This window comes from Penicillium psychrosexuale (genome assembly GCF_028828465.1).
Source record: "Penicillium psychrosexuale strain IBT 29551 chromosome Unknown utg000004l, whole genome shotgun sequence".
Classification (NCBI taxonomy): domain Eukaryota; kingdom Fungi; phylum Ascomycota; class Eurotiomycetes; order Eurotiales; family Aspergillaceae; genus Penicillium; species Penicillium psychrosexuale.
The window spans coordinates 5,775,782-5,788,522 of NW_026643189.1; the positions used below are offsets into that span (position 1 = coordinate 5,775,782).

General features: G+C 49.6%; 5 protein-coding genes across 5 annotated transcripts; 3 read left to right on the forward strand and 2 right to left on the reverse strand.

The window, feature by feature from the left end:
• Positions 1-266: 266 nt before the first annotated feature.
• gfsA (glycosyltransferase family 31 protein) lies at positions 267-1,859 on the forward strand (the record flags this gene model as incomplete). Its single annotated transcript, XM_057189008.1, has 1 exon — positions 267-1,859. One exon carries the CDS (start codon positions 267-269, stop codon positions 1,857-1,859), a length of 1,593 nt encoding a protein of 530 aa, XP_057040711.1.
• Positions 1,860-4,058: 2,199 nt separating this feature from the next.
• Positions 4,059-4,850, forward strand: N7518_008082 (Transcription factor MADS-box; the record flags this gene model as incomplete). Its single annotated transcript, XM_057189009.1, has 3 exons — positions 4,059-4,283; positions 4,390-4,524; positions 4,578-4,850. 3 exons carry the CDS (start codon positions 4,059-4,061, stop codon positions 4,848-4,850), a joined length of 633 nt encoding a protein of 210 aa, XP_057040712.1.
• Positions 4,851-6,397: 1,547 nt separating this feature from the next.
• On the reverse strand, positions 6,398-8,364 carry N7518_008083 (uncharacterized protein; the record flags this gene model as incomplete). Its single annotated transcript, XM_057189010.1, has 3 exons — positions 6,398-7,972; positions 8,032-8,262; positions 8,323-8,364. 3 exons carry the CDS (start codon positions 8,362-8,364, stop codon positions 6,398-6,400), a joined length of 1,848 nt encoding a protein of 615 aa, XP_057040713.1.
• Positions 8,365-8,617: 253 nt separating this feature from the next.
• On the forward strand, positions 8,618-9,433 carry N7518_008084 (H(+)-transporting V1 sector ATPase subunit E; the record flags this gene model as incomplete). Its single annotated transcript, XM_057189011.1, has 3 exons — positions 8,618-8,650; positions 8,715-9,226; positions 9,283-9,433. 3 exons carry the CDS (start codon positions 8,618-8,620, stop codon positions 9,431-9,433), a joined length of 696 nt encoding a protein of 231 aa, XP_057040714.1.
• Positions 9,434-9,787: 354 nt separating this feature from the next.
• Positions 9,788-12,164, reverse strand: N7518_008085 (uncharacterized protein; the record flags this gene model as incomplete). The annotated part of the gene is made up of 7 exons (XM_057189012.1): positions 9,788-10,495; positions 10,545-10,704; positions 10,758-10,836; positions 10,892-11,018; positions 11,076-11,128; positions 11,182-11,286; positions 11,339-12,164. 7 exons carry the CDS (start codon positions 12,162-12,164, stop codon positions 9,788-9,790), a joined length of 2,058 nt encoding a protein of 685 aa, XP_057040715.1.
• Between the last annotated feature and the right edge of the window lie 577 nt (positions 12,165-12,741).

Consider the following 12,741-nt stretch of genomic DNA (forward strand, 5'->3'; position numbering starts at 1 on the left):
AGCCTCTCGTTGAAATATCTCGGCACTTTATTTGCCTGCCACTCTTTAATCCGCTCTGGGGACACTCGTTTCTTTGACCCTTCCCTCAAGTGGAAACTGCGTTTTGCTACCAGCTTTTTCTGCACGATATTTCCGGGATACGACATCTCGCACGCCCGAACCCATAACTTTTAATTACAGGGTTCATCTGCCCCGATTTCGCTTTTGCCTTGCCTGCTTCTATTTACATGTTTGAAAAGTCGTCATTTAATACTGGAAGAGCCAAAATGCCTCTATTTCGGATGAAGACGGTATTCCCGTTGGTGGCTCTGGTGACCATCGGAATATTTTTCTTTTGCATGGAACGCTACGACCGCTCAGCTTTCCTTCGGTTCAAGCACCCAATTGACCGTGCCTCCTTCAGTGGAAACAAGCAACCTCAAGTACAAACGTCGGCACAATCTGATTCGCAGCAGCCTGCCAGCAACACCTGTGAGGCTGACCCGAAATTGGCTGCCCCCCTTCCCTTCCCCGAATGGCTCCCACGCAAAAACTACACTCGCGCCTATTTCCGTCCTCGTCATGTGAACCCTCGCACCGAGTTCCACACTTTGGAGGAAATCGAGAAGCCTGTACTCCCGCCTATGGTTGTCATGGAGCGCGGTATGGTCGTGTCTCCCGAGAACAAGCCGGAGAACTTTGTCTGCCCTGAGATCATCGAAGTCGATGTAGCCGCCGATGACGATGTCGAGGAAACCTCCAAGCTTCTTTTCGGTCTGGCCACTACAGTCGACCGTTTGGACCGCCTGCTACCCTCTTTGCTTTACTCATACGGAAATACCAAGGCCGGTCTGATTGTTCTGGTCCCTGAGTCTGACGACGACCTGGAGAAGCAAGAGACCTACTTCCGCAACCGCGGTCTGGACTTGACCCTCAAGGCCTCTCCTCTCGACTTCACTGCCCGTTACTTCGGTATGGTCGAGGCGTTCACCGAGCACATTCGCAAGCACCGCCCGCACACCGCCTGGGTTGGGTTCAGTGACGACGATACCTTCTTCCTGTCGCTCCCCACTATCGCCGAGGAATTGAAGCTCTTTGATGAAAGCAAGAAGCACTACATTGGATCTTTGTCTGAGGCCAGCTGGCAGGTGGATACTTTCGGCCACATTGCATTCGGTGGTGCTGGTGTGTTTGTCTCGAAGCCTCTTTTGGATGTCCTGATGAAGCACTACGAGGAGTGCCAGTCCTGGGGCGAGCAGCCCGGTGACCAGAAGCTTGGCCAGTGTATCCAACGGTTCGGTGACACCCCCCTGACTCTGTGGCCTTCGCTCTACCAGATGGACATGGCAGACCCCGTGGACGGTGTTTACGAGTCAGGCCGCAAGATCGAATCAATGCACCACTGGAACAGTTGGTACAGCAAGGACGTGGTCAAGATGACCACCGTTTCTGCTGCTGCAGGCCGCAAATCTGTTCTCCGTCGCTGGGTATTTGACCAGGAGGAGTCTGTGAGCGCTACTGGTGAGACTCTCCGTCACTTCTGGGTTATGACCAACGGCTACTCGCTGGTGAAGTATACGTACGGCGAGAATGTGGCGGATGATGCTATCAACTTCGATGCTACCGAAAAGACCTGGCCAGAAGACCCCCGCGGTTATGAAGACCGCCTGGGTCCCCTGCGTCCCGCAGAGGAAGATGGCGTTGCTAAGGATCGGTGGTTGCTTCGTGATGCATTCGTTGTCGGTGAGAACGTGCACCAATTCTATGTTCGCGAAGAAGATGAGGGCCACAGCGTGATTGAGATTGTCTGGCTCGGTCCCAAGGGCGGTGGTGGCGGCGGTGTGAGTGACCATCATCTTCGCGGCACTTACCAGCAATAAAAATGCACCGTTACTACTTGAGGCTGGTCCTTGGGACTGTTGGTCGTACTTCTTCACTTCGTTGCACATGATTCTGCTCTTTTTCTTATTTTCTCAAATACTACACATCTTCCTTTTTTTGTTCTTCCCGACTTCACGACACCAGCCCAATATGATTGCAAAATCGACCAACCCAACAGCCATTTTCTTTCCGGATGAGACTCGTGATCGTGACTTGCCCTCCGCGTCCTCCAGTTTCTGTTTCATTTATCCGGCGTTGCATTGGCGGAGTCCAGTACGGTGCAGGAACCTGGTGACTTTGTGTTCCCTCTATATCCCGACGGTGTATTCCAATTTTTGAAATGTTATGTGGCTTTCCTTTACGGTCTTCCTATCCCTAGGCCCATGCGGGCCTTGGCCGAGGCTTACCACACTTAATCGGCTTGGTCTTGCTTTTATCTTTCCTTATTTCCTATTTCCTCCATGTCTTCCGGCCTCAAGTGCGCTTTTGGGAGAAGCCACTTTTTGTGCCCTATGCCTTGCATCCTTTTTGTAAAAATAGACTTGACAGCAGACCCGGTTTGGGGTCTCCGTTGGTGATTAGCGTTGGACCTTTGTTCATTATGTGAAGAATATGATCAGTTTTCGTCATTCCAATGTTGTCCAAGGTATTTTTTTGGTATGCAGGAAGTAACCTTGAAGCGACCGAGCTAGACTCCGCTGCATCGGGTCTAGGGCTTCTCGGATCGGCCCGTTGATCGGCTCTGGTTGCTTATTGTTGCTAGTTATACGGATTCAATGGGATGACCAACAGTCGACAGCGGTCGACCTTCACTCTCGAGGCTGACGATATGACCAAGAAACCTGCCATTCGGTAAGGCCGCGTGGTAGCCACCTGGGCAGGTTCGAGGTGGGGGTTATGTTAAGACTTGATGCTTAGAGCAATATCAAACCAGATCAACTGATGAGAAGAAATTGCAGATATTGTAGATCTGTATTCCGTCGATGTGGGAGTAATAACAAGAGTAAGAATAGAAGAGGCAGAAACCAACCCTGACTGGATTACTGACTTTTGTTATAAGGCCTACTGACCAAGCCACCCCGATTGTCGTGTACCTTGGCAAATCTACGTCCGTGAGACCCCAACATAGTATCCCTAGGGGCTCTACGAGTTTCTATGTAAGGTATGCATGTGTGTGCAAGGGGATCTGAAATGCCTGGGATTATTGTGTCGAGACCGTGGCCTAGTACTCTCCGTACTCTGGTGCCCTGATGAATGTGAGGTCGGTTCTTGTGGTTGCAATCAGAAAGGGGATGAGAATGGCTATAAGAGAGATAAGAGAGTGGTGACAGGGATGGATGCGCTTTGGGGCTATTTACGATGTACTCTGAATGCAGCTATGCGAGTACGTTGTATACAGGGCCATTATTCCGTGCCACAAAGCAGGTGCGACCCGCGCTTGTGTGATGCGAGCACAGATTTATACTTATTCGACTTTGTAGATGTAACCTCGAAATAGGACCATAGCGTCTTGATAGAAATGCTCATATGGCATGTTTAAAGGCCAATCACATAGCACCGGATCTTGAGAAGTTCTGCCCCGTCGCGGCATGTGAAATGGAATGAAGTACTAAAGTACGAAAGAAACATATCTCTTTTAATTCTTAATTCTCAATATTTTGTATTTCTTACCGTCGATTCCAAGTCCAAAAGGGCCCAATAACCAAAATTAGGGCCGTCCGGGAAATCAGCAACAAAGGAAAAAAAGTCCAGACCAGAGGGGAAAAGGGCAAAAAATGGAAAACGGGGGGGGGCCGAAGGGAAATCAGCCAATAAGCGATCAGAGCTAAGAATCGTGTCTGGCCTGAAGGAGGCGAATACCGCTCAATTACAAGGCAATACAAACGTAATCGTCGCGGTACTTCTGCCTCATAGAAACTTTGCCAGTACCAGAAGTACTCTAACCTATCTGACCGTACAGATTGTACTCATACCAACCGTACACGTGATCCACGTAACAGACCGCCTGCCCATCGCAACTCGCACTTTGCCTTCTTCGCTCTCCCCCCCCCCCATCGATTCCCCCATTCCCTTTCTCTCACATCCTATAAACGCGTTACTCGATTGGGTCATCTCTTGCCTTCCCCTTTCGGTATCCCCCCCTCAAATCATAACCACCCCCCCATATTAAATCGCTTTTGTTCGTCTTTATTGCCAATATGTCTGCGGTTCTTGATGAAAAGCTTTCCCCTGGTCACGATGACCTTCCCGGCAACGGCGCCGACGCCCGTGGCACCAAGCGCAACCGCATGAGCGCCGATGATGAAGATGATGATGATGACAAGCCCGGTCGTGAGCGCCGCAAGATCGAGATCAAGTTTATTCAGGATAAGTCGCGTCGGCACATTACTTTCTCCAAGCGGAAGGCCGGTATCATGAAGAAGGTGCGTCGCGTCCCGAGGCCCCCTCCGCATCAGTTCCCCGATCGAGGCTCTTTCCTCTATTTTGGATCGATTGGGACTTTTAACTAATCGCCATCGGACTCTATAGGCCTATGAACTCTCTGTCTTGACTGGCACTCAAGTTCTTCTCCTGGTCGTCTCTGAAACCGGCCTTGTCTACACCTTCACTACCCCCAAACTTCAGCCGCTGGTCACCAAGGCCGAGGGCAAGAACCTCATTCAGGTAAGCGATGGTCTACTTCAATGATATTATTTCATCCATTAACATCCTGATAGGCATGCCTCAACGCTCCCGACCCAGCCGCCAGTGAGAACGGTGTCGACGCCCCCGATGTTGCCCCCGAGGCCCCCGAAGATGTGGCTCACAACAACGTCAACGCACCGCAGGGTAATATGCGCCCAGGTATTCACCCTGGCTACATGACCAACGAGCAGCAGCAGCAGATGGCGTACTACCAAAACCTCCAGCAGCAGCAACAGCAGGCTGGTGGTCAGTACCCCATGCCGGTCGGCGGTCGCATGCCGCCCCAGCACCAACCCACTGCTTAAATGCTTAAAATTATGATCTGATCCGTGGGGTCCTTTTTGCTAAAGGTCCCCGATGCTGCGTCTTCTTCTCTCTGTTCTTTCCTCCCTGCGCCTCGATCTCGCGTTCATTTGATACCCGTCTCCCTCTGTGCCGATCCATCATCACACCCTTCCCTCGGAAATGGTCGTACTGTATCTGCATGCGCCATTCTACAGGGCACTCTCGTGAGACTATTTGTAAATTGTCAAGCACCGCGCTGGAATCGCCTTCCGGTCTCTCTTTGATGATATTGGATCTGGTTTTTCCTTTTGATATTGCCTTCTATCTTGGAAAAAGGAGAACCCCAATTTGCTGAGAACTATGGCTTTCCAATACCAAAAAAAACTTACGCAAAAAAAATGTCCGTCAAAAAAAAGAAACCAACTTCAAGAAAAGAGAAAGAGAGCGCAAGCAGGCAAATTTGGCTTTTGTTTTCCCCCCTCTACCTAGACAATGGCGGAGGATGGAGGTGTTCGTGGTGCATTGAAACTCGTCGGCGAAGTGGCTTTTCCTCTGTGGTCTTTTTTGCTCTTATAGTTTTAACCTATTTCTTTGTCCGCTGATTATGTTATTTTCCTCATTGTCTAATCTCAAGCTGTGTGTGTTAATTGTTTCTGTTGATTTTATGCCATGACGAGACCGTCTGTCTTGGTTATGACGGATTCTCAACGCCGTTCGGTTCGGACTTCGCACCGATATGGCTCATGGCTGAGTTACATTATGTATGGTATGGAGCAATCGGATTCTGTTCCTTTGGTTTGTTATGTTGCTTGTTGTATTCGTAGTGGTCTGTGGTAGACTTGGGTTCTGCTCCGTCTCAACCATGTAGTGCGGTCCCGCTAGGATATGCAGCCTAAGAGGATACCGAATCTAGTAATGAGAAGTATATTCTCGCTTTCTGGGTTAGACTATGTAGTCTAAAACGGCCTCTGGGCACTCGGGTAGTAATTCAATAATTACAGTCTAGTTCGAACAGTACGATCCGATTTGTCAGATATATTCCCAACCTTCCAAACCAATGAGATTCACTTTACTTTGATATTCTGCATGACTGCTGGGCTGGTACTTTGTCCCAAATCTGGCCAATCTACGTTCAAACCGAAAGACGTATATACCTTGGCGTGCATGTAGAGAGAAAGGATCGCTGACCTGCATATGAGAGGTCAGTGCCACAGCCAAGGGACTTTTGGCAGACATTGTGACCGGTGTTCTTAGAATCTCTGCATTATCATATAGAGCACGGGAAAATTGTATCAGGGTCTTATATTCATTCGCGTGGAGCTATATCATCGATTGGGTGGTATCATATCATATTATCTAGACAGTGGATGGCAGAACACAAAAGAGAGACCGGCAATGGTCTTTTCCCGACCGCGAGCTATGAGCGACGGAAGCAACATAAGTGGATTGCGGTATGTCCAAGGAAGAGGGACCGCTGTACATAGGCATTGAAAGGCGAAAAGCAAAGAGAAGCCCGAGGTGGTAGTGTCCTGAAGGCAAGGGTTATAGGTTGGAGCGAAGATTGATGTTATATAGAGGTGGTTGGGGATGACGATGGCTGAAAGGTGTCAGATTCAGGAACCGGGATTCCCTGTGGATAGTGTGTTCGTGGAAGACGGACGCCAGAGTGGGGGAGTAGGGATGAGGAAGAGCCATCTTCTGGGTCAATCCCAGCCGGCGGGCTGCTCCATCGAGGCAGATATTGTCTCCCAAACCTCCAGGCACCTGCCAGAGCCCTTTTTGAGCCATTAAGAAGACCAGACCTGGCAGACGAACGAATGATAGGGGAGTCGCCGCGCCAGTGAGTATCATCGCCATCCCCTTGGATGGTTCCGTACCCACCGATTTCTTGGTTAGACGATGAGGTGAACGGATCCCCGCCCCTCCGACGTTTACGATGGACGGCCCATAATCCACTCTGAGGTCCTGAGGTGCGAAGCCATGGGTCCTCACGTGATGTTTCTTGGATTCGGCGAGATCCTCTTTCGCGATCGTGTGTAGTAGCGCCGGTCGTCGATTGTCGTGTCAGACCCCGCAATGAGCCGCTACGAAGGCGATCTATGGAGAACTGTCTGTGTCCATCGGTGGATTCATAGTCCGAATCATCGAGTTCAGCCCAAATAGATGCGGGGTTTATATCAGCTGAGTCGCGATCAAAATGCAAGTTGAGTGGCAGGCTCGGAGCTCTTCCCCGCTGATATGAAAGATGGCGAGTATGGGTTTTCGGGTTGAGAAGTGGCTCGCATTCTCTAATCTGTGATTCCTCATCCTGACCTTCCAGCAAACCAGGGGATGCCGGAGAGTGCTCTTCCACGATTCCCATACCCGGCCCAAGTCCGGTTTGCGTGGAACCCAAAGTGGTGACAGCGGTATGAGTGTCGATATCCTCAAGTCGCCATGACAGGCACAAAACACCACCCAGGAGAATCATTGTTCCCAAAGCGATGAGACCGGCGTGGAAGCCCGTCAGCTGGGACATTTGCCGGAAGTAGATCAGGCCATCCAAGATAGCAATGATGTTATAGATGCAGAACACAAAAGGATATAGTACACTAGTACTACACAGCTTTAGGCCCCTATGGAGATAGAATAGCTGTGTGAGTGCTAGGAAGATCATCCCTAGCAGGATAACCCATGATTGCCAACGATTGAACTGGTTCACACCGTCTACCATTGTTCGCACGAGAAGCTCCACTGCCGACTTTGCTAGCAAAAGGGAGTGAGCCGACAGTATACCACTGACAAATCCATAGCTCATGCCGCGGATCAATCTCATTCGGCTTTGCAATCGCAGTAGGTGTGGTGAAAAATGACCAGAGGCCGAGGGTTTCGCGCGTGAGGACGGTAGGAAGAGTTTCAGCATTTTGGTACCAACAAGTACCAGGACAACCAGCAGTGTAGTGGCACCCATCCACAGAAGAAACGGCCGTCGCTGAAGAAGGTCCAGGAGCTGATCCAAGGTATGTGCGGGTTCCCCGATGGCCCCGAAGGTCGCAATTAACAACGCGCCGGCGCAGACGAGAACGGTGCCTGCGAGAGAATATCGGGTAAAGGGTTCACTGAGGATGAGGGTCGCAAATATAGTATTGAACACTAGTCCGGACTATTCGGCATTCCCATCAGCAACTAATCTCCGGCGTGCATGGAGGGGGAACTACTGACCGCTTGGAGCGTCGAGAGAACTGGTAACGGAAGTGTGGTGATTTGTATGGTACTTCCAACAATATTGGAAATGACAAACATCCCCATTCCTATTTGCCATCGTCGGCGCTTGTAGGGGGGTCTGCGCACATCGTAGGGGTGCTTCTCATCCTCGAGCAAATGCGACTTGCGCTGGAGCGTGAGCCCGATAGCTTGGAGGCTGGTTGATATCAGTCCAACGATTACACCAACCTGATACAGCATTAGCTTTGGATCTTATCTCGCTGTATATCCTGATTTCCGTGGTCTTACCGCAACACTTCCCTCCGGCGACAAGTCACCTAGATTGCCCATGTTGTGTATCGTGCATTGGTCGGGTCAAGGGATAGGAAAGGCGCATCAAGTAGAAGAAACTACCGGAGTAAAGAAGCCATAGCTCAGGTAAGATTATAGGGAACGATAGGATCGCGCTGAAATGGCAAGTTGTCGAGGGACCTGGGTGCGGAACGCCAAGGCAACGCAATCCGAGCTTAGTTGGACACAACATCCTTTCCCTTTTCCCCACGTCATTCCACCCCAACAGGCGATACAGCAGTGAACCGCCAAAATGTCACAAAGCCATGCTCTATCAGATGATCAGGTATGTTCGCCGTTTACTCTAAGTCTTGGGAGCCTTGAGTTGGACTGATGGCCATCGAATCCAGGTCGCGGGCGAGCTCCGCAAGATGACCGCCTTCATCAAACAAGAAGCACTTGAGAAGGCCCGAGAGATTCAGTTGAAGGCCGACGAAGAGTTTGCTATCGAAAAGTCCAAGCTCGTGCGCCAGGAGACTGCGGCCATCGATACCCTCTACGAGAAGAAGTTCAAGCAGGCAGCCATGTCCCAGCAGATCACCCGGTCCACACTCGCTAACAAGACCCGACTCCGCGTGCTGGGTGGCCGCCAGGAGCTACTCGATGAGTTGTTCCAGAATGCCCGTGAGAAGGTTTCCAAGGTGGCTGCCGACGATCAGAAGAAGTACCAGGCCATGCTCAAGGGGCTGGTCCTCGAGGGTCTGTATTATCTGAACGAGGATAACGTTGCGATTCGCTCGCGAAAGAAGGACTTCGGTATTACCAAGGATGCTATTGAGGAGGCGACCAAGGAGTACAACGACCATGTTGGCTCGGAGGTGACCGTGACTTTGGACGAGTCGGAGCCATTGCCAGAAGGATCGTGAGTTTATTCGCTCTCCCTCTCAATATACGCCAAGGGGACTAACTAGGTTGCAGTGCTGGTGGTGTGTTTATTGTCGGTGGGCAAGGCAAGATTGAGATCAACAACACTTTCGAGGAGCGTCTGCGGCTGCTGGAAATTGATGCTCTTCCTGCAGTGCGAGAGACGCTCTTCGGCAAGAACCTGAACCGGAAATTCTACGACTAAGTGTGTATCACTTGTTCTACCTTGGGTTTCACGTTTGCGACTGCTGTGTTTCGTGTGTTATAGTTCAGATAATCTTTGCCTCTCTTGGCCATCTTCATAAATAGAGGGGATTTCTTTGCACAGTTCAAGTCTCATTTGGAATATGACCGAACTCTTTTAGCGATTGCTTTCATTCTACGTACGTGCTTGAATACATTGGTATACTGTAATAAAACGCCTGGCTCAAAGTCATGATTATAAGGGTCGTAAGTCATAGAGTGGTGGCAGACGGGAAAACTGGGCGGGTATTTCATCATCTCACCCCATTTCAGTGAAATGGAGATTTTGGGACTCGAACTGCCAATGCCAATGTGATCAGGATACGTGATCATGCGCGCGGATGGGAATATCTTTGTCACCATTATCCGCATCGCCTGGCGCCGCAAACGAATTCGTTTCTTGCCTGGCCTCGGGATTCTGCTTTTCAGCAGCAAGCGCAGCAAAAGTGCTGAAAATGCTCCGAATGTTACCATCTCTCTCCTTTACATGTGACTCGAAAATAGTGGTTTTCGGCGGTGGCTTGGACCGAACCGAATAGACAATTCGGTAATGCAAGGCCTCGAGTTCACTTTTGGCCACTGTCCGTGTCACATGTGAGGCCCCGGAATCCTGAATAGAACAAAATATCATTTTGATCTGAGCTGCCAGCCTGTCGATGGCAGCGTCATAGTCTTTCTCGGGTTGAGTACTGCTGAAATTCAACGCTAGCGCAGACGAATCAATCGCGACGTTGAGAAGAGCAGTGAGTGAAATTAATTCCCTCCAGTCGTAGTCGGCTATGCCTTTGAACCGCCTAACTTGGAAACGCTCATCCCGTAGCAGTAACAGTGTAATACGTTTGATATCAAGCAACTTTCCAGGGGGTTCGGTGAGAGGACCGGGACTCCGTAGTAAAAATGCAACGGCCAGGCGACATCGTATCAGTGCAAACCATGGAGATGTGGGTAGGATATGATGCACAACTTGACTTTGGATGCAAACATCGTGTATCGTGGCGTGGAAAGTGGCGCAAACTCGACGCAACTGGTATCGTTGGCTTTGAACGTGGTACAACATATAGGAGATTACTTACCGAATCTTGGGCACTGGTTTCATAGAAATTCTCAGGATCCAACACAGCATTTATGGTCCACTGAAGCTCCGACGATGCCGTAGAATCCGCTGTTAACGAAACATCAAGAGTAAGACGTAGCAGTAGGAGCACCACTTGCTCTTGGGTGTCTTCTGCGAATCTACAATTTTGTAAGCCTTACATTGTCGCGGTTTTGAGGGAGTGGAAACTCACAAGCCAGCAGTTTCTCTAAGTAATCTCAGGACTGAAACGAAGGTTGCATGGTCTTTCAACGCAGAATCTGGAGTAATATCTGACAGTGTTTATTAGCAGGATCCAGAGCCAGAGGCAATATAGTCAAATCATACATTGGGAAGGAATTGGGATAATCTCCTTGGAAGGATCTAAAGCCTGGCTCCGAGCACCTAGTCGTGAGAAAAGGTCATTGATATCGGCCGGACGGATGAGCAACTTTAGGCGGTCCTGATCCATATTCTTATATATTCAGTTAGTTAATACCAATGGGGGTTTTATATAAGAGCATCTACAAACCTTAATAATTCGGTAATAGGCATTGCTCAATTCCTCTCGGCGTTCATAGGGTACTGAAAGGCATGTTAGCTTGACAGTAATAAGCAAAGCATGGTATGAGACGAACTGGAACGAAACATCCACAAAACGAATTCGTCCGGCAAAAGCCCTTTGGACAAAGCCATCTGAATAAATTCGCCTGACATGAACTGGCGCTCGCGAGTATCAGATTCTACAATTGGTCAGCATGGAAAGAAGCAGCGAACGACTCATTTAAAGCTCACCCCTTAATATATCCATACTCGTCCCAGGTGCGATCAGATCACTTGGAAATTGGGGGGCTGACGGCAATGTCTGTGTGCAATCAAAAAATGGCCAGGCGCGGCCGGGGTCAAGAGCATCAGTTCTTCTAATAGCACCTATCAGACGTTGACCTCCAACACCGTCTTCATTCTCGCCAAGAGCAGAGATCAACATGGTTTCATTCAGAGCGGTGCCGGACGAGCCGTTTCCGTGCTCCATGCCGTTCGGTTGCTTCTGCACATAATTGGCTCTCGCCCGAGCTACGCTGGCTTCGACTTCATTATCATCCACTGCATCATGAACTAGAGAGTCAATGTTGTGTTTGTATTTCTTTGGCGATGATATCCTCTGAGTGAATTTGGCCGGTGTGAACAGGTCCTTGGACGTTGGAGCGAAAAGATTCTTTGGGTCCTCCAACGAGCATATCGAGTCTGTGTCTTCTCCATCCGAGCTGATGACTACCTCTCTGCCATCCTTGATGATGCGCTGAGATCCGTTGATGCTCTTATTCAGAGATGAAACCCCGGTAACTGAATCGATACTTTGGAAACTTTGATGCAATGTAGGGGACTGAAGGAGGGTGTCCTGAGTTGACAGATACAGTGCCGCATTTAGGTGGGCCTCAGCATCTTGTTCGGATTGTGGTAACATTTGATCAAATACAAAGGAAGAGGGGGGGTCGGAGGATTCGGTCGCGAGTTCAGCGCTTCCATGCATCTGAGGGGTACTCTTCGTCTCAGGTGTGCTGTTCGAGTTGACATGAGCGAATGTAGGTCTATTATGCCATAACTCTTTTATGGTCCGCATGATGAGTGAGTGATGTTGAGTGTTCTCGTTAAAAAAAACCAAGAGCCATATCGCGTCGAACGCGCCGATTTGGCGCGATGTCAGCCGTGGACAATGAGATGCTGACTCATCGGTCTTTCTTTGTTCCTGACCTTGTTGCTCAGGTGGAACCTGGACGGGGCGATTTTTAACCTTCGGAACGCTAACCATCCAATCCCACTCTTTAAGACTAATTGAACTCATATCGAGGTCAAATTGATATTGAACTGACCTGTGTGCATTGGGAGTACATACCTTGAACTGTCGAAAACATACTTGGTATGTTTGTTATCGTATTGTAGATTGTAGATCTGGTAGCCACATCCCTAGTGGCGGCGATCTGCGGTTGATCTGGTCTACTATCGATTACTACTGATCTCGTTTGATCGACATCAAACTTGCGATGGAAATGGCCGATTCTTTCTGATACATATTTTTACTGTGTCAGTCTACGGAGTAACGGGTAGGGAAAATGACACTCCAATTAGCCTTTATCTAAAGCGACGATACGCTAAACACCGGGTCCCACTACTATAGTTCGTGGTCGACCGGGTGACGA